At 44.7% G+C, this 19,533-nt stretch overlaps 1 protein-coding gene across 1 annotated transcript in view; it reads left to right on the top strand.

Annotated features, from left to right (window-relative positions):
- Positions 1-780: 780 nt before the first annotated feature.
- Positions 781-19,533, top strand: part of LOC126235946 (ankyrin repeat and SAM domain-containing protein 4B) — a 274,987-nt gene continuing 256,234 nt past the window's right edge. The window contains exon 1 of the mRNA XM_049944917.1: positions 781-971. Coding sequence (XP_049800874.1) covers positions 949-971 — 23 coding nt within the window. The 5' untranslated portion in view covers positions 781-948. The remainder of the gene's footprint in view (positions 972-19,533) is intronic.

Here is a 19,533-nt window from a genome sequence, read left to right as displayed (position 1 = left end):
CTACAATCCGACCTTTATCAAAGTCGGAAAAGTGATGGTACGCATTTCTCCTCCTTACACGAGGCATCACAACAACGTTTCACGGGGAACGCCGGTCAACTGCTGTTTGTGTATGAGAAATCAGTTGGGATACTTCCCTCATGTCAGCACGTTGTATGTGTCGCCACCGGCGCCAACCTTGTGTGAATGCTCTGAAAAGCTTATCATTTACATATCACAGCATATTATTCCTGTCGGTTAAATTTCGCGTCTGTAGCACGTCATATTCGTGGTGTAGCAATTTAGATGGCCAGTAGTGTACATTCTCTTCGGAGTACTCTGTCGCTCACGCAGCGCATGTCAGCAACAGTAAAAGTAGACAAGATAGGAGACGAATGATGTCGGTATTGCTAGCTCCGAAAGGGAGCAGACACGAACTTCCTTTAATGGTTCACTAAAATACCAATCATAAGAGGAACACCGTCGAAAACAAGCGAATGCCCACCGCGTAGGACCGAATGCCGCTTGCTTAAGCGCTGGTAGTGCTTACACCGGAGAGAACCTTCGTTCGCTTCTGTGTCAAGTGGGCCTTCAGACGACCGGTCAGCGATAGCAGCGGCGAGTTTTATTCTGGCTGACGCGTCAGCAGCAGCAGCGGCGCTAGGTGCGAGCGCCGGCTAGGCGGCATGTCCGGTTGCCAGGTAACCGCCGCGGCCGGCCGGCCACGCTGCCTCGGGCGGCGGCCGCCAGAGGTCAGCGCCTCCGCGCACCCGCCAGGTGAGTCTGCGTGACGGACGGCGCACGGCAGTGCCGGGGCGGCCTACGAGAAGTGGATGTGGTGGGCATGCGCGCCGCTATCGCCCAGCCGTCGCGTCCCTACGTGCGTGTGCATGTGTGTGTGTGGGTGCGCGAGAGATAGCGTGTCAGTCTAATCTGTGACAGTGTCAGGCGCAGAGCCGGAGCGTCACCATGTCGTCCGACAGGTTTCACAAGTGAGTAAGACGCACCTGTTTTGTTTTTCCTGACCACAGTTCGTACAGCTCTAATTCTGCCTGCGGCCCTCTGAAAACGCTTCTGAAGGATTCTATCTCACTTCTCATAATGTTTAAGTAATGCAAGAAATTGGCACCTGCAGATGAGCACCAAGTTGCCGAAACTCATCGTTTTATTTTTTTATTTTTATACACATATTTATTTCCCCTACCAAGATCAGGGTCTGAAAATACAGCCACAGACATCCTAAGTTATCGTTGCCGCTACGGAGAAAATTTCTTTTTCTACTGTGCTCTTTGATGAACTGGGTTTCAGAAGTGAGTCCGGGGCACTTGTTTTGTTTTCTCCGCTGAGCGGCCTTACAGGGCTAGTTCTGTCAGCAGCTCTTCGTGAGTGAGATGAGGATACCTTTCGACACGCTTCGGAAAGCTTCTTCCTCATTTCTCATCATGGGAGTGACGCACAACATTTAAATAAAGCAAGGAAATGGCACCCGAAGATAGCACCATGTTGCGTAAACTAGTGTTCTTAGCTATCTTATATATAATTTTTTATTTATGCATTTGTTTCACCTGTCAAGATTAAGGCCTTCGGTGCCTCTCTTACTTACAACAAGAAAAGCTTAGTGAATCGACAAGAGAACATGCATAGTATTGATTATAGGAAGAATGAGAATAATAGAGCAAGGCTAGGAGATGCAGAAGTAAGGAAGAAAGCGGTACGGATGAGAAAATCATGAGTTTTGGTCACAGTCCGACAGAGATATTGGTTCAGTATTGGAGAGACCGAAAGCAGCTGGGATATTCCGCGAGGGTAGTTGCGCTTATGATAACAATGTCGTCTGGGATACAGGGTGGTTTTGGGTAAGTCGCAGGTTGGAGGGTAGTTTGTTCCGGAATCAAAAGGTTCAAATGGCTCTGAGCACTATGGGACTCAACTGCTGTGGTCATCAGTCCCCTAGAACTTAGAACTACTTAAACCTAACTAACCTAAGGACATCACACACATCCATGCCCGAGGCAGGATTCGAACCTGCGACCGTAGCAGTCGCACGGTTCCGGACTGCGCGCCTAGAACCGCGAGACCACCGCGGCCGGCCTTCCGGAATCCCATGCCTGAAATTGAGGAGGAGACGAGGTACATCCAAGACGCTGAACATACCTGATGTGGTGTTGAAGTTATGAAATGATTACAGGTATATTACTAAACAATGACAGACAGCTGGATTTATTTGATGAAGCATCAAGATAGTGTGGAGAGCGTGTAGAAGGGAACTCATGTCAATGAGATATTGATAATGCACAAATGGTGCTACAGAGTCGTGGCTTAGTTTGTCTATGTTGTGGATTCATGATGCTGGAATTGTGCATAAGGCATGTAAATATGAAGACCTACACAAACGTAGCGTGCAAATGCGTGCATGCAGTTACAAATTTTTAATGTTTTTCTAAATACTGACTGAATCATCAAAAGGTGTTTATTCAGTCAGAGATATAATATTATCGTTGCCACGACATATGATTTTTTTTTCTAATTTGCTGTATTTGAAAGCTGTGATGGTTTCTTTGATCTTTGATAAGACTACCCTTGGAGGACCCATCTGGTGCTCCGTCGCCAATGATGCTGAGTCGAGGTGACCTACACGTTAGTAACCATTGTTTTTTAATAGCCCAAAGTGAACTGTCTGCATTAGATGCATGTATATCTCGGGCTTCTACTATGCTGTAAAAATTATTAAAAGTATGTGGCAGATGATTATACATATGTGCAGGTCCTTTCAAAATTTCTGTTACAGCCTTCTAGGTATCGTAAAGAGGATTTAGTAGATAAAGTTTTGATAAGGAACATAAGTCCGGAAACGTACCGTTTGGATGTAGAATAAGTTTGAAAATCGGATCTCTTTCAAATCTCGTAGTATGGACACAAACTGAGAACGCCATCGTCAGTCTCCGTTGTAATTATGACGTTACATATCATTTTCGTCTGACTAAAACGACGTTGTGCTTCGTCACGTAGAAGAGAACCCCATGACGAATACTGCAAACATTGCTCACACAATGGGCTCCCGTAGAGCACACAGGTCGCAACGTACCACCTTCGCTGTTTGCCCACCGTGAAGTGATTCACTCTTCAAACTTGTTTTGTATTCAGATTATACAGGCCGATCCATATAAACATGAACTACTTCAGTTAATCATAATTTCCCTCAGAAAGCCCGCATCTCGTGGTCGTGCGGTAGCGTTCTCGCTTCCCACGCCCGGGTTCCCGGGTTCGATTCCCGGCGGGGTCAGGGATTTTCTCTGCCTCGTGATGGCTGGGTGTTGTGTGATGTCCTTAGGTTAGTTAGGTTTAAGTAGTTCTAAGTTCTAGGGGACTGATGACCATAGATGTTAAGTCCCATAGTGATCAGAGCCATTTGAACCCTCAGAAAGCTCGTAGAAACGGGGAAGTTGTTTTATTGCTCTCAGAAGCTCTGGTAGAGTCAGAAGTAGCGCCCATTGTTGGCAAGTTTATTGCTGTTTCTGCACCTGAGGCCCTTTGTCCGGTGTAGTGCAGCGCTTGCTTGTCTAGTCTTAGTTCGTTCGTAGCATCGTCGGTCGCGGTTTGTGGAGTCTGTGACTGTGTAGTTCAGGCCGCGTCACAATAACGAGCAAATACGTGATCCGTTTGCTGCGTTTAGCTGGCAGAAATATGCAGTACACACTTCGAGAGCGGGTTTTTATTGTGAAAACATATTGGAAGGCGGAATCACTGGTTACAACACAATGGGCATTGCGCAGAGAATTCAACGTCCGCAATGTTCCAACAAAGACAACAGTTTTATCGACTGTAAGGAAGCTGGAGACAACTGGTGTACTAAGCAATGGCAGTGGTAAACACAGACCATCACTGAGGGCAGAGGTTGTTGATTACATTCGAAGACACTTGGAGAGCTCCCCGAGGAAATCGTTGCGTCGATTGAACCAGGATTGTGGAGTTTTCATGATAGATGTCAGACAGCTGCGAAGAAATCGGCATTGCGATCATAAGAAAAGAATGCGTTGCTGTCGATGGATTTAGGGGTTTCTTATTCAATGTCCAGACATTCTCTCCCTAACTAACAGATGAGGTATGGTTCCACCCGTCAGGTTACATCAATACACACAAGTGCAGTTACTGGGATGATATAAACCCCCCATATACATGAAACACCGCCGCTTGATGAAAAGGTTGGAGTCTGGTGTGCGGTGTCACCTTCCAGGATTGTTGGCCACATTTTCTGTGATACGACTGTCGACACGACGGGTTGTGCCGGCATCTTCAGTACATTCATGGAGCAGCTAGTTGACATCGAACTTAGAGAAAGTTACACTGAAGAGCCAAAGAAACTGGTACACCTCCCTAATATCGTGTAGGACTCCCACGGGCACGCAGAAGTGCAGCAACACGACGCGGCGGGGACTCGACTAATGTCTGAAGTAGTGCTGCAGGGAATTGACACAATGAATCCTGTATGGTTGTCCATAAATCTGTCGAGTACGAGGGGGTGGAGATCTCTTCTGAACAGCACGTTGCAAGGCATCCCAGATATGCTCATTAATGTTCGTGTCTGGGGAGACTGGTGGCCAGCGGAAGTGTTTAAACTCAGAAGAGTGTTCCTGGCACCACACTGTCGCAGCTCTGGACGTGTGTGGTGTCGCATTGTCCTGCTGGAATTCCCAAGTCCGTCGGAATGTACAATGGACATGAATGGATGCAGGTGATTAGATACGATGCTTACGTACGTGTCACCTGTCAGGGTCGTATCTATACGTATCAGGGCTCCCCCAAAACTCCAACTGCACATGCTTCACACCATTACAGAGCCTCCACCAGTTTGAACAGTCCGTTGCTGATATGCAAGCAGGATCCATGGATTCATGAGGTTGTCTCCATACCGGTACACGTGCATTCGCTCGATGTAATTTGAAACGAGACTCGTCCGACCAGGCAAAATGTTTCCTGTCATCAACAGTCCAATGTTGGAGTTGACGGGCCTCATGCGAGGCGTAAAGCTTAGTGTCGTGCAGTCATCAAGGTTACACTAGTGGGCCTTCGACTCCGAAGCCCCAATCGATGATGTTTCGTCTAATGGTGCGCACGGTGACACTTGTTTCAAAATGGTTCAAATGGCTCTGAGCACCATGGGACTTAACTTCTAAGGTCATCAGTCCCCTAGAACTTAGAATAATGCCTCGGGCATGGATGTGTGTGATGTCCTTCGGTCAGTTAGGTTTAAGTAGTTCTAAGTTCTATGGGACTGATGACCACAGATGTTGAGTCCCATAGTGCTCAGAGCCATTGGAACCATTTGAACCACCGTGGCCGGCGACACTTGTTCATGCCCTAGCTTTTCTGTCACGTTGAGCGATTCTCTTCAGTCGTCGTTGGTCCCGTTCTTGCGGGGTCTTTTTCCTGCTGCGGCGATGTCGGAGATTTGATGTTTTACCGGATTCTTGATATTCACGGTACACTCGTGACATGGTCGAACGGGATGATCCCCACTTCATCGCTACCTCGGAAATGCTGTGCCCCGTCGCTCGTGCGCCGACTATAACACCACGTTCAAACTCGCTTAAATCTTGATAACCTGCCATTGTAGCAGCAGTAACAGATCTGACAATTGCACCAGACACTTGTTGTCATACATAGGTGTTACCGTCCGCAGTGCCGTCTTCTGCCTGTTTACATACCTCCGTATTTGAACATGCATGCGTATACCAGTTTCTTTGGCGCTTCAGTGTATTTCCAACAAGATAGAGCACAGTGTCACATGTATAAAACTTTCATGCAACTAGTAACCATTTTCTTTGCTGTGCTAGTAACCTCAAAAAGTTTCTAACTCCTCCGATCACCTGACCTAACCCCCAGATTCATTTCTTGTGCGTGTATCTTAAAAGCCGAGGAATAGACCACGAACAACTGCAGAACTCCGTGAGGCTATTACACACGAAACTCGCAACATTGGCGAGGATACACTTCACGGAACGTCGCGGAATATTGTGAAACGAGTACAGTTGTGCATCGATGCTGATGGAGGACACTTCCAACATTTGCTGTGAGAACTATATATGTAATCTCCCAATTGTGTATTGCCAACTCCCAAAATCGCAAGTGTGTGCCATTATTAGTTCAAATGTTATGACATTACAACAGTTCAGGTGTATATTGATTACACTATAGTTTCTGAGTGTTTTAATACAAGGGACCAGTGGTCGCAGATAGCTCGTTGCAGAATAATAACGTAATTAACGTTTATTGGGTTCGTTTCACAAATTATCTTTGTTTCTGTAAAAAAAATACCTTCAAGTCATTTGAAAATCCGGTAATATGCATTCACCAAAACGCTCAACACACAACATAGGGTAATCCTACAACCCTCAGATGGTACAGTGCTGATGGTGTGTTTGCCGTCGCTGTGGGAACACCTTGGCATAACGTGCGTTCCGTGAACCCATACACGAAGTGCGTATCGGCCGTCTCTTCACCATCTGACCTATTCATACTGCTGTGTGCAAGTAAAACTGCCAGAGGAACGAACATGAAACAGATCTGGGCAGTACTGAAAGCAGCTTTAGGGCGAAGAGTAAGTTTGGCATCACTGTTACAAACAGCAAATATCATGAGCAAATGGGAAAATCTGTCTCCCAATCAAGACATACAGCACATACCACACTGTAGTGCCGTTGTTTTAAGACGTACTCTGCGCAAATTTTCGTTCCCCAGATTGAGTCTGATAATATTCGCAAGTGAGAATGCATTTCTTGTATAGCACATACTGCCGTCAAGTTTACTGTTACCAGTCACTGTTTCTTTATCTCCACGACATGTTTCAAGGGTTTAAACCTACATCATCAGGTGGATTCCCCTTAGTTAGTATGACATTTGTGCGTGTGTTGTGTTACGATTTTTTGGAGGAGCTTGTGGCACTGCCTCCAGCGGTCACAGGGTTCCAGTGATCACAGGTTCCTTTAAAAAATATGACTGTATACATGTGATGTGTTACGACTAGTTTCTAGGACGTAAATTAACCAAGAAAGGAAACATCAAGGATGAAATTTCGGAGAGAATAGAAAATTGTTCGAAATTTTATCATTATGTATCGGACATAATTAGAAATTGGGAAATACTTGCCAGGGCGAAGCTCATGATGTGCTACTCATATTATCTGCCAATTTTGGCATATGGTTCAGAATGCTGGACTCGGACAAAGATGGATCTGAGAAGTATACAAGCAACAGAGATGTGCTGTTGACGAGAGAACCGGGGGAAGACGAGAAGTGGCAGGACAAGGAATGAGACAATACGAAACACCCTGCAGATGAAGCCCTTATCAGGAACTACGGGGAGTAATAGGCTTAAATGGGTTGATTACATTAAAAGAATGGGACCAGAAAGACTTCCGAGAAGAGCCGTAGAAAGAACACAATCTGGACGAAGACCAATTGGAAGACCACGAACAAGATGGAGAGACCAGGTGAAGGGTGATCCAACCGAAGATGATTGCAGTGGCAGGAGATGTTAAATGATAGACTGCAGGAGAAAAGAGAAGCTTGAAAGAGACTATGTGAACGACCTGCACAAGCAGAGACGTCTCAGGAGAAAGAAGAAGAAGGAGAAGAAGAAGAAGAAGAGGAAGTAGAAGAAGAAGAAGTGGCAATGGTCAGACACAAAGCATTGGCAACCTGAATCTCCCAGTCCATGTCGGTCCAGAAGTAAGCAGTCCAACAATCTAATGATTTATAAATAATGAGTATCGTGCACACCTTTTAATAGGGTTGATTTTAAATGAGGGTGCAGAGTGTGGCTAAATGAAGCAAGTGTCGCTAGGTAACGGATTGGCGCAGAGGAAGAATGTTTTGTAACAAATGTTTTTTCACTGTGGACAGCTAGCTTTCTTTCTGATGAGTTTTTGGTAGCAATCGTAGTATACTCAAAATTGATTCATCATTCCATAAAAACTGTTGTTAAAGTAAGTAGAACCAGTTGTCTCCCTGACTCATCAGTTCGTGGTTTAATAAAACACTTACAAACACTTAATATCAATTATGTTTCGCCATTTTAAAAGTAAAAGTATTCAAAGAAAAACTTTGATGACAGTGGAGGGGGAAGGGGGTACTAACTGCTAATATCTTATTACACTCAGAGATAATAGTCTCAGAAAGGTTGGCACCACTGCTTTAGATGCACCTGAATTCACAAATGATAATAGGAGCGTTTTCCAGTACGTTGCTGCATCGTCTGTAGACTTGCCCACTTTTACACGCCCGCAGCTGCTGATCAGTTTGCTGTAATGAAAGACAGATGTGGAAGAGCAATTTTAACAAAACGTTTCTTTCATCGACACTCGATAGTGCGTCTCTGACAAAACGAAATGCCTGTCGTGAATGGAGAAGACTGCCCACTCTCTGAGGGTTACGTTCAGTCTCGAGCATATTTCGTAGTGAGATTTTAATGCGAAGACTGAAACGATTTCAGCCGCGCGTTCCGAGTGGTGTGCTGGTACTTCGAGTAGCTCAGTGAACGTCATGGCGGCTACTGTCTGCTGATATCGTTATCTCCTTGAGGATGAAGACTAATTAAATGGGCTGACGCAGTTAAAAAATTGATCCTCATCTAACTAAAGAGGATCTCGAAATATTCCTAGGATGAAACATCTTCTGAAGAGTCTATCAGTTTGGAAGAAGTGGCTCTGAATTTTTCGACTAAATATTTTTTTCCTGTGATCTTTCTTGTTTTCGTAAGCATTGAATGCATATTTGTAATGCCAGAGATTTTTTAACAAAAAAAGGAAAGTGGCCATGTTATCATTGAAATATCTAATATCGGGAAGATAATTCAAAGTGACCGGTTTTACGCGTGAGGGACAATCTTGTCTTATCACACGTGTTATCAAGAAACGATGCTTTCGTAAACATAAAAAAAAAGTCTTTTTTAACTCTCGACTCTCACAAATAAGAAAGTTTTCTGACAACTCCTTTGCTCTCTTAAGTGAAGATTTGCGAATATTTTGTACTTCACCAGCGGTTAATCCAGAAGTGGCAGACTGATAACGACTCTCCACTGATCGAGATGCTTTCCTCAAAGAAAAAAAAATATTTATTTTGCTGTTTAAAATTTTGAAAAACCTACCAACAAAAACTCTTACCACCAGAATTGAAATTGAGAGTGTGACCATTCGCAGGAACCTACTCACTAATACTTCAAAGAACATTACTTATCATTTCCTCTATGAATATATGTTCTTTCGGACACGTCCGAAGATAACATCTTCATATAGTTAAGGCTAACCGGCCATTGACCTTCTTCTGTGCTGTATGCACACGCATTGCCCGAACTCTTACGGGACTCGATAAGATTGTCTGCCGCGAGTAATGGGTGTAATGGGCTGGGGCACTACGAATGTAGTGTGTGGACGTTAAGTTGGGAATGTGGGTCTCACGGGGAGCGTGCAAGGGATAAATCCCTGCAGTCACACTATCCTCTGTGCCCTCGGTGGCTCAGATGGATACAGCGTCTGCAATGTAAGCAGGACATCCCGGATTCGTGTCCTGGTCGGGACACACATTTTCGACTGTCCCCGTTGATGTATATCAACGCCTGTCGACAGCTTAGGGCCTTGATTTAATTATCATTTCATACCATTTACTCGGTTGTTTATGTATGCTTGGATTGATAACAATACTTGTGTCATCTACAAATTCTGACTGTTGTATATAACACGGAAGGTCGTTTACACGTATGAGGAACAATAGTGGGCCCTACATTGAGCCTTAGGACACCCCACATATGATTCCTCCCCAGTCAGAAGAAACTCCCCTGATAACTAAGTACAACTTCCTGCATTCTTTTGGTTAGATATGACATTATCCATTGGTTAGTAACCATCAATTGCATAAAACCTTAGTTTATCTAGGAGATTGCAAACAGTCATCTCTCCATACTGTTCCTCAACTGTACACAGTGCTCTAAATTGTGCTCATATCACTCTGCATTTAGCGTTATCTTAAGAGTAGTAAGGAGACCACACCCTAACCACGAAAAACACCACCATGCCGTAACACCGCAACCTGTGTACTTCACTGTTGTCACCTCACATGATGGCAGGTAAAGCTTTCCACTAATTTCGCCAAAACCAAACCCTTCCATCCACTTCTCACAGGGTATGCGTGATTCATCACTCCAAAACACTCCTTTCCAGTTAGCCGCTGGCCAGTGGAATCGCATTTTACACCACCTAAAATGTCGCTTAGCATGGACTACAGAAATTTTTTGCTAATATGGAGCTGCTCCACAAACGATCATAGTACTCCATTCTTTTTAACTGCCTAATGTAAAGGCACCAGAGAGGCAATTCTGGCGTTGCGGTAGTTAATGGAAGGAAGACTAAAGAAAAATCAAAACACGTTCCTAGGATCTGTCGACCTGGAAAAAGCCTTCGACAATGTCAAATGGCGCAAGATGTTCGAAATTCTGAGAAAGATAGGGTAAGCTATAGGGAGAGACGGGTAATATACGTACAATATGTACAAGAGCCAAGAGGGAATAATAAGAGTGGACGACCTAGAACGAAGTGTTCGGATAAAATACGGTGTAAGACAGGGATGTAGTCTTTCCCTCTCTACTATTCAACCTGTACATCGAAGAATCAATGATGGAAATAAAAGAAAGTTCAACCTGCACATCGAAGAAGCAATGATGGAAATAAAAGAAAGGTTCACGAGTAGAATTGAAATTCAAGGTGAAAGGATGTTAATGATACGATTCGCTGATGACATTGCTATCCTGAGTGAAAGTGAAGAAGAATTACGTGATCTGCTGAATGGAATGAACAATCTGATGAGTACAGAATATGGATTGAGAGTAAATGGAAGAAAGACAAAAGTAATGAGAAGTAGCAGAAATGAGAGCACCGAGAAACTTAACATCAGAATTTATGGTCACAAAGTACGAGTAGATGAAGTCAAGTATTTAGCTACCTTGGCAGTAAAATAACCAATGACGGACAGAGCATGGAGGATATCAAAAGCAGACTAGCAATGGCAAAATGGGCATTCCCGGCCAAGAGAAGACTGCTGGTATCAAACATAGGCCTTAGTTTGAGGAAGAAATTTCTCAGAACGACGTGTGGAGTACAGCATTGTATGGTAGTGAAACATGGACTGTGGGAAAACCGAAACAGAAGGGAATCGAAGCATTTGAGATGTGATGCTACAGACGAATGTTGAAAATCAGATGGACTGATAAGGTAAGGGTCGGGAGGTTCTGCGCAGAATCAGAGAGGAAAGGAATATGTGGAAAACACTGATAAGGAGAAGGGTTAGGATGATCGGACATCTGTTAAGACATGAGGGAACGACTTCCAAGGTACTAGAGAGAACTGTAGAGAGCAAAAACTGTAGAGGAAGACAGAGATTGGAATACATCCATCAAATAATTGAGGACGTAGGTCGCACGTGCTACTCTGAGATGAAGATTTTTGAATAGGAGAGGAACTCGTGGCGGGCCGCATCAAACCATCAGAAGACTGACGAACCCAAAAAAGAAAAATAAACAATGCATAGTCATGTGATGTATGTTAGGGGGGTGAGGGCTGGGCGAGGGGTAGAGGGAATGTGGAGGGAGACCAAGTCTTAACCACAGTGGGTAGCTTCAAATGGATGTATGCTGCTGTAATTACACAGCGACGAAGATGCTTGCACAGGACAGAGTAGCGTGGGAAGCTGCATCAAACCAATCTTCGGACTGACGACCATAACTACAACAGGTCCACTGCCGTCTCGCCATTTCGTGTTGTGACAGAAGCGGTCGGTTTCACAGCAGCGAAGATGAACAAATGCTCACAGCTCTAAAGATACGCATTTTCGATCCTATCTTTACTGGGCATTTCTTCTTGTTTTGGCCCATTCTACGACCTCCCTAAATCTGCAGTACTTTTTTACAATAATCTTTGACTTTGATTAGCATTACCTCTTATGTACTCATACTTTGAAACAACTGCTTTGATATGAACTTGCTGTAAACATTTGTGTATGGCCAGCTGCAAATCTTACGGTTCTTAGCGTAAACACAATGGTGTTAATAATAAGTGTAATGAGCAAGATTCAAACACGGGTACATAATGCTGACTTAAAATGATCGAGATGAGAAGGTCACTCCGTAATTCTACCCCAGTCACTTCACAGAGTTCCACATTTCAAGTATATTATCGTAGCACTTCTTCATTCATAGAGTCGCCTCATGACAATTACTGTGCTAAAGAAGCACCATAATTCCGTTCGCACTTTATCGATTGTGAAATCAGCTATTGGACACACAGCAGAAAATAATGGAAGCAACAGAATGCATCTACATTAAACCATTCAAAGTGAGCCAAGAGAATTCGAAGTCGCTATGGTGTTAGTAACCAAATAAATAAATGGTACAAGTATTGAATGATTGAACTATGTTTAATCGAGATTTAATTTTGCACGGTTGTGTACATCCGAGTACAAAACATTTGTAGCCAGTGATCTGGTTCCGCACGGTAAATGTACTCGGAATCCACAGTGGCCACCAAAGAGAAGTTCGCTTTTGAACGAGGTAGGAAATTACGCTGGATCTCCGTGGGCAGATGTTCTGGAATGTCAGCTATACGTTGCATTAGCCTTTTCCACCGACGAGTTCTCGCTGAGTTAACGTGCTCTCGTTAATATCAATGACTCCGCCTCCGCGGGCAGTAGACGGTGGGATTAGACTAGGAACTGGTGGAGCTAATTGCCTGTGTTATATCCATTGTGGATTAGTGCGTAAGATTTGGGATTCATTTCGAGGCGGACACAATTATTTTTCCCTTCCCTTTTTGTGACATTTATCGCGATGTTCACCTCTTGCAGTGCCTTGCGTATGGGAAAAACGGAAAGATACATCGCGGTCCAATTTCTACATTAGGCTGTACGCCTGACCACTTCAGTGACATAGTGCGCATTTCGAAGAGAATCAAGAGCTTACAGATTGGTCCATCGGTCAGAAAGACATGAAGAGTCCCAGAATAAAATTTTCACTCTCTGCAGCGGAGTGTGCGCTGACGTGAAACTTCCTGGCAGATTAAAACTGTGTACCGGACCGCAAATCGAACCCAGCACCTTTTCCTTTCGCGGGTAAGTGCTTCCCAACCGAGATATCCGAGCACGACTGACTACCCGAAGAACTCGCAGCTTTACTTCCGCCAGTACCTCGTCTCTTTGGAGGCAAAGGTCCGAGGCGAGGCTCCCGGTTCCACATACAGTTTTAATCTGCCAGGAAGTTTCATATCAGCACACAGTCCATTGCAGAGAGTGAAAATGTGTGTTGTACCGCACGAAAATACACTCGCCAGTACAACGGTGAGTTCCTTGGCTTGCTTCAAGAGGAGAACCGAGTGGATATCATTACACGTAAAATGTTAGTTCACTTTATTACAACATACGTAAGAAGAACTGCTTAACTTTGTACAATCCATTTCCGTAGGAATGCCATGAGTATTCACAACTGTCTCTGAACTTTAACGTACCACTTGACACAGAGAAATATAAGCCGCTCACTCAGACTACATTTAACAATAACTTCTACGTATTGTTCTGCCTAATACTCTGATCTTACAGCTGTCCTGCTAGAAGACAATACGTCTTAGTCGACGATCGCGTACAGGGCTGAGCGTAACAGTACTTGGCCACAAGTAGAAGATCCGTTGCGGCGGCATAGCGAAACGTTTGTGGGCGTGGCTACGCTGCTGTTGCTAATTCGTCGATGTGGCTTGCAGCGGCTGTCTTTTGTTGTCGTTGCGTTGCGAGGTACCAACCTTGCATTGGCACCTCGCTCTTCGTATGACACCACAATTTGACTCGGGAAACAATCTTTCAGGCTATGGCTAAACCATGTCTCCGCAATATCCTTTCTCCCAGAACGGCTAGTCCTGCAGGTACGCAAGAGATCTTCTGTGAAGTGTGAAAGATAGAGATGTATTGGCGAAAGTAAAGCTGTGAGGCCGGATGTGAGTCGTGCTCGGGTAGATCAGTCGGTAGATGGTGGTGGTGGTTAGTGTTTAACGTCCCGTCGACAACGAGGTCATTAGAGACGGAGCGCAAGCTCAGATTAGGGAAGGATTGGGAAGGAAATCGGCCGTGCCCTTTCACAGGAACCATCCCGGCATTTGCCTGAAACGATTTAGGGAAATCACGGAAAACCTAAATCAGGATGGCCGGAGACGGGATTGAACCGTCGTCCTCCCGAATGCGAGTCCAGTGTGCCAGTCGGTAGAGCACTTGCGCGCGAAAGGCAAAAAAGGTCCCAGGTTCGAGTCTCGGTCCACCAGCCACTTTTAATCTCCCAAGAAGTATCGTATATTGTTGCTAGTTGTGAGACGCCAGGTTTTTTTTCCATCATTCTTCCTACTGTGACGATCTCAAGAGCAGCACTTGAGTCGACGACCTCAATTATTTTTTGTGTATATTCCAATCTCTGCCTTCGCCTACGGTTTTTACCTTCTACAGTTCCCTCTAGGACCATGGCGGTTAATCCATGATGCCATGACATACAATGAAGGAAGAAAGTCGCTACACCAAGGAGTTGTGCGACATAAACTAAAGTTGGAAAGCCCGTGTTTCTACATCTGAAAGTTGACGTCTATCCAGATTTCGCGCATGTCTCAATGTAGACAAGTGTAATGTGCTGCGAATACATAGAAAGATAGATCCCATATCATTTAGCTAAAAAATAGCAGGTCAGCAACTGGAAGCAGTTAATTCCATAAATTATCTGGGAGTACGCATTGGGAGTGATTTAAAATGGAATGATCATATAAAGTTGATCGTTGGTAAAGTAGATGCTAGACTGAGATTCATTGGAAGAATCCTAAGGAAATGCAATCCGAAAACAAAGGAAGTAGGTTACAGTACGCTTGTTCGCCCACTGCTTGAATACTGCTCAGCAGTGTGGGATCCGTACCAGGTAGGGTTGATAGAAGAGATAGAGAAGATCCAACGGAGAGCAGCGCGCTTCGTTACAGGATCATTTAGTAATCGCGAAAGCGTTACGGAGATGATAGATAAACTCCAGTGGAAGACTCTGCAGGAGAGACGCTCAGTAGCTCGGTACGGGCTTTTGTTAAAGTCTCGAGAACATACCTTCACCGAAGAGTCAAGCAGTATATTGCTCCCTCCTACGTATATCTCGCGAAGAGAACATGAGGATAAAATCAGAGAGATTAGAGCCCACACAGAAGCATACCGACAATCCTTCTTTCCACGAACAATACGAGACTGGAATAGAAGGGAGAACCGATAGAGGTACTCAAGGTACCCTCCGCCACACACCGTCAGGTGGCTTACGGAGTATGGATGTAGATGTAGAACGGTGATGCTAGTAGCACCACTATGAGGATGAACACCGCGTTTGCTTGAAATATATGCTGCAGTGGTCGTGGGCGTTAGTGACCTTTGAGACTGGACGTGGTGAGTTGATGCTAGTCAAGAATGCTTTTAAGGCGACAAAGGCACTGTTATCAGCACCTCACTATGTCTGAACGAGGTCCTCCAATAGGGCTACGGCCGGCCGGCGTGGAGAGCGGTTCTCGGCGCTTCAGTCTGGAACGGCGCGACCGCTACGGTCGCAGGTTCGAATCCTGCCTCGGGCATGGATGTGTGTGATGTCCTTAGGTTAGTTAGGTTTAAGTAGTTCTATGTTCTAGGGGACTGATGACCTCAGCTGGTAAGTCACACAGTGCTGAGAGCCATTTGAATCATTAGGGCTACGAGAAGCTAGATGTTCCTTCTACAATGTTGCAGGAAGACTTGGCAGGAATGTAAGCCACTGTACATGATTGCTGGCAGCGGTGGTCACGAGAATGTACGATCGCGAGAAGACCGGACTCTGGATGGCCACGTGGTGCTACTTACAAGGGAACCTCCTCATCGCACCCCCATCAGATTTAGTTATAAGTTGGCACAGTGGATAGGCCTTAATAAACTGAACACAGATCAATTGAGAAAACAGGAGGAAGTTGTGTGGAACTTTGAAAAAATAAGCAAAATATACAAACTGAGTAGTCCATGGGCCACATAAGCAACATAATGGACAAAGTGAGATTAGGAGCGCCGTGGTCCCGTGGTAGCGTGAGCAGGTGCTGAATGAGAGGTCCTTGGTTCAAATCTTCCCTCGACTGAAAATTTTACTTTCTTTATTTTTGCATAGTTATTATCTGTCAGTTCGTTCATTGACATCTCTGTTCACTGTAATAAGTTTAGTGTCTGTGTTTTGCGACCGCATCGCAAAACCGTGCGATTAGTAGACGAAAGGACGTGCCTCTCCAATGGGAACAGAAAACATTTGATCGCAAGGTCATAGGTCAACCGATTCCTCCACAGGAAAACACATCTGATATATTCTATACGACACTGGTGACGGCATGTGCGTCACATGACAGGAATATGTTGTCGACCCACCTAATTTGTACACTTGGCGAATGGGTAAAAAGATTCTTCTACCTTGCCCGATTTAGGTTTTCTTGTGAATGTGATAATCACTCCCAAAAAAGTGATGAAAACATAAGAGTTTGTCACGTAAACTGAAAATAAAAAAATTAAACTTTTCACTCGATGGAAGATTTGAACCAAGGATCTTTCGTTCCGCAGCTGCTCACGTTACCACGAGACCACGGCGCTCCTGCGTGCCCATCGTCCTTAATGTTGCTTATCTTCCCTTGAACTACTCAGTTTGTACATTTTGCTTATTTTTTCACAGTTCCACACAACTTCTTCCTGTTTTCTCAATTGATCTGTGTTCAGTTTTTCAAGGCCTATCCACTGTGCCAACTTATAACTAAATCTGAGGGGGGTGCGATGGGGAGGTTCCCTTGTTAGACGAAAGGCCATCGCGTTAGGCTTTGGGCTCTGGCGCGTCATAAAGAATCAGCAGCAGCAGTATGTGCAGCAGTTGGCACCGCAGTGACACAACGAACTGTTACAAATCGGTTACTTCAAGGACAGCTCCGAACCAGACGCCCTATAGCGTGCATTCCACTGACCCCAAACCACCGCCGTTTGTGACGTCAGTGGTGTAAAGCGAGAGCTCTTTGGAGTGCATGATTGAAGTCTGTTGTGTTTTCTGACGAAAACTGGTTCTGCCTCTGTGCCAGTGATGGCCGTTTGTTGATAAGAAGGGAGCCAGTTGAGGGCCTGGAACCAACCTGTCCGCATGTTAGACACACTGGACCTACACCAGGAGCTAAGGTCTGCGGTGCGATTTAGTGTGATAGCAGGAGCATTCTCGTGGTTAACCCACGATCCTGACTGCAAATTTGTACGTCAGTCTGCTGATTCGACCTGTTGTACTACCATTCACGAACAGCAGTTCAGGGACTGTTTATCAGTAGCATACTCCTGGCCCACATACCACTATTGTAGCCCAACCTGCTCTACAGGTGTCGACATGTTGCCTTGACCTACTAGATCACCAGATCTGTCTCCAATCGAGCAAAGATGGGACATGAACGGACGACAGCTGCTGTGTCATCCACGAACACCATTAACCGTCCCTGTGTTGACCGACCAAGTGCAAGAGGCATGGAACTCCAGCCCACAAACTGACATCCGGCACCTGTACAACACCGTGCTCCCATGTTAGCATGTTTGTTTTCAATATTCTAACCGTTACACTGGTTGTTAACGTACGAGCATTTCACATCTGCAATGGCTTATCTCGCCCTTCATTAAAACCTGTGATCTTGCAATGTTAATCACTTACATATATTACCTAGATAAATGTGTTCCCGAAATTACATTACTCTACGTTAATCATTTTTTGGTATTGCGTTTTTGTTCCGTCAGTATGTAAAAAGAAGAAATCAGGAAGAAATTAACACCAAACTAAAGAAGACAGTGCCCTTATACCAACTTAAAATGACAGTCCCAGTAATAGTAAGTGACAATTGTACTGAAGAATAGCTTACGTATGGAAGGTGATACAGAACTGGCAATTGTAACTATAGGCAATAGGGAATAAATAGACAATTACAATACAATAAAAATGGCTCTGAGCACTATGAGACTTAACATCTGTGGTCATCAGTCCCCTAGAACTTAGAACTACTTAAACCTAACCAACCTAAGGACATCACACACATCCATGCCCGAGGCAGGATTCGAACCTGCGACCGTAGCAGTCAAGCGGTTCCGGACTGAGCGCCTGAACCGCGAGACCACCGCGGCCGGCTACAATACAATAAATAAATACAGTAACAGTGGAGTAACAGAATGGAACAGACAGTGTGGGAAGCATTGCAAAACTGTGGAGATCATGTGAAGTTTAGAGGAGGGGAAGTATTGAGCTGTGTTACGTCATTTAATATTAAATCAGGACTGTGAACCAGATGTTTGTTAAGAAACTTCCTGGCAGATTAAAACTGTGTGCCAGACCGAGACTCGAACTCGGAACCTTTGCCTTTCGCCGGCATGTGCTCTACCAACTGAGCTACCCGAGCACGACTCAGAAGCCGTCCTCACAGCTTCAATTTTGCCAGTACCTCGTCTCCTATCTTCCAAACTTCACGGAAGCTTTTCTGCGAACCTTGTAGAACTGGCACTCCTGGAGGAAAGGATATTGTGGAGACATGGCTTAGTCACAGCCTGGGGGATGTTTCCTGAATAAGATTTTCACTCTGCAGCGGAGTGTGCGCTGAAATGAAACTTCCTGGCAGAATTGAAGCTCTGAGGACGGGTTGTTAGTCGTGCTTGGGTAGCTCATTTGGTAGAGCACTTGCCCGCGAAAGGCAAAGGTCACGAGTTCGAGTCTCGGCCCGGCACACAGTTTTAATCTGCCAGGAAGTTTCATATCAACGCACAGTCCCCTGCAGGCTGAAAATCCCATTCCAGATGTTTGTTGATTTCCAAAACTTCCGGCAGATTAAATTTTTGGCCTTTGTTTGTTAAAGGGAGGACATGGTATTGTTACTGGCAGCTGTGTCCGTCACTCATTGCATGATCAATGATTGTGGAGTAATAATTCTGCAACCTCCGGCTGCGTTCATTTTCAGCCAACCTCGCTGCTCTGCCTGGTTGACCATTATGATGTCCTTGTAAGCCGAAAACCGCTTAATAAAATAAATTAATACTGTAGAACATACACAGTATTGCGATTTTCGTTTATAATTATAAATCTGCGCAAACATGAACATGTCTCTCTTTTTTCAGAAAACATTTTCCTAGTATTGCCACCTATTGTTTATCAGGTTTTCACTTATTTTTCTGACCAGATAACAAAATGCATTCTACTACTCTCAGTGTCTCATTCCCTAATCTAATTCCTTAGCACTGCATGATTTAATTCAATTACACTCCATTTTCCAGGTTTTTCTCTGTTGGTTTTAATCTTATAACATCTATTCAAGACACTATGCATGCCGTTCAACTGATCTTTCAAGTTCTTTGTCTGACATAAATGCAATGCAGTTGACAGATCCTCAAGTTTTTATTCCTTCCCATTGAACTTGAACAACCGTTCGCAATTTCTCCTGGGTTTCCTTTACTG

The sequence above is a fragment of the Schistocerca nitens genome, chromosome 2 (assembly GCF_023898315.1).
Source record: "Schistocerca nitens isolate TAMUIC-IGC-003100 chromosome 2, iqSchNite1.1, whole genome shotgun sequence".
Taxonomy (NCBI): domain Eukaryota; kingdom Metazoa; phylum Arthropoda; class Insecta; order Orthoptera; family Acrididae; genus Schistocerca; species Schistocerca nitens.
The sequence above is the reverse complement of the archived record's forward strand: the minus strand, read 5'-3'. Positions and strand labels throughout refer to the sequence as shown.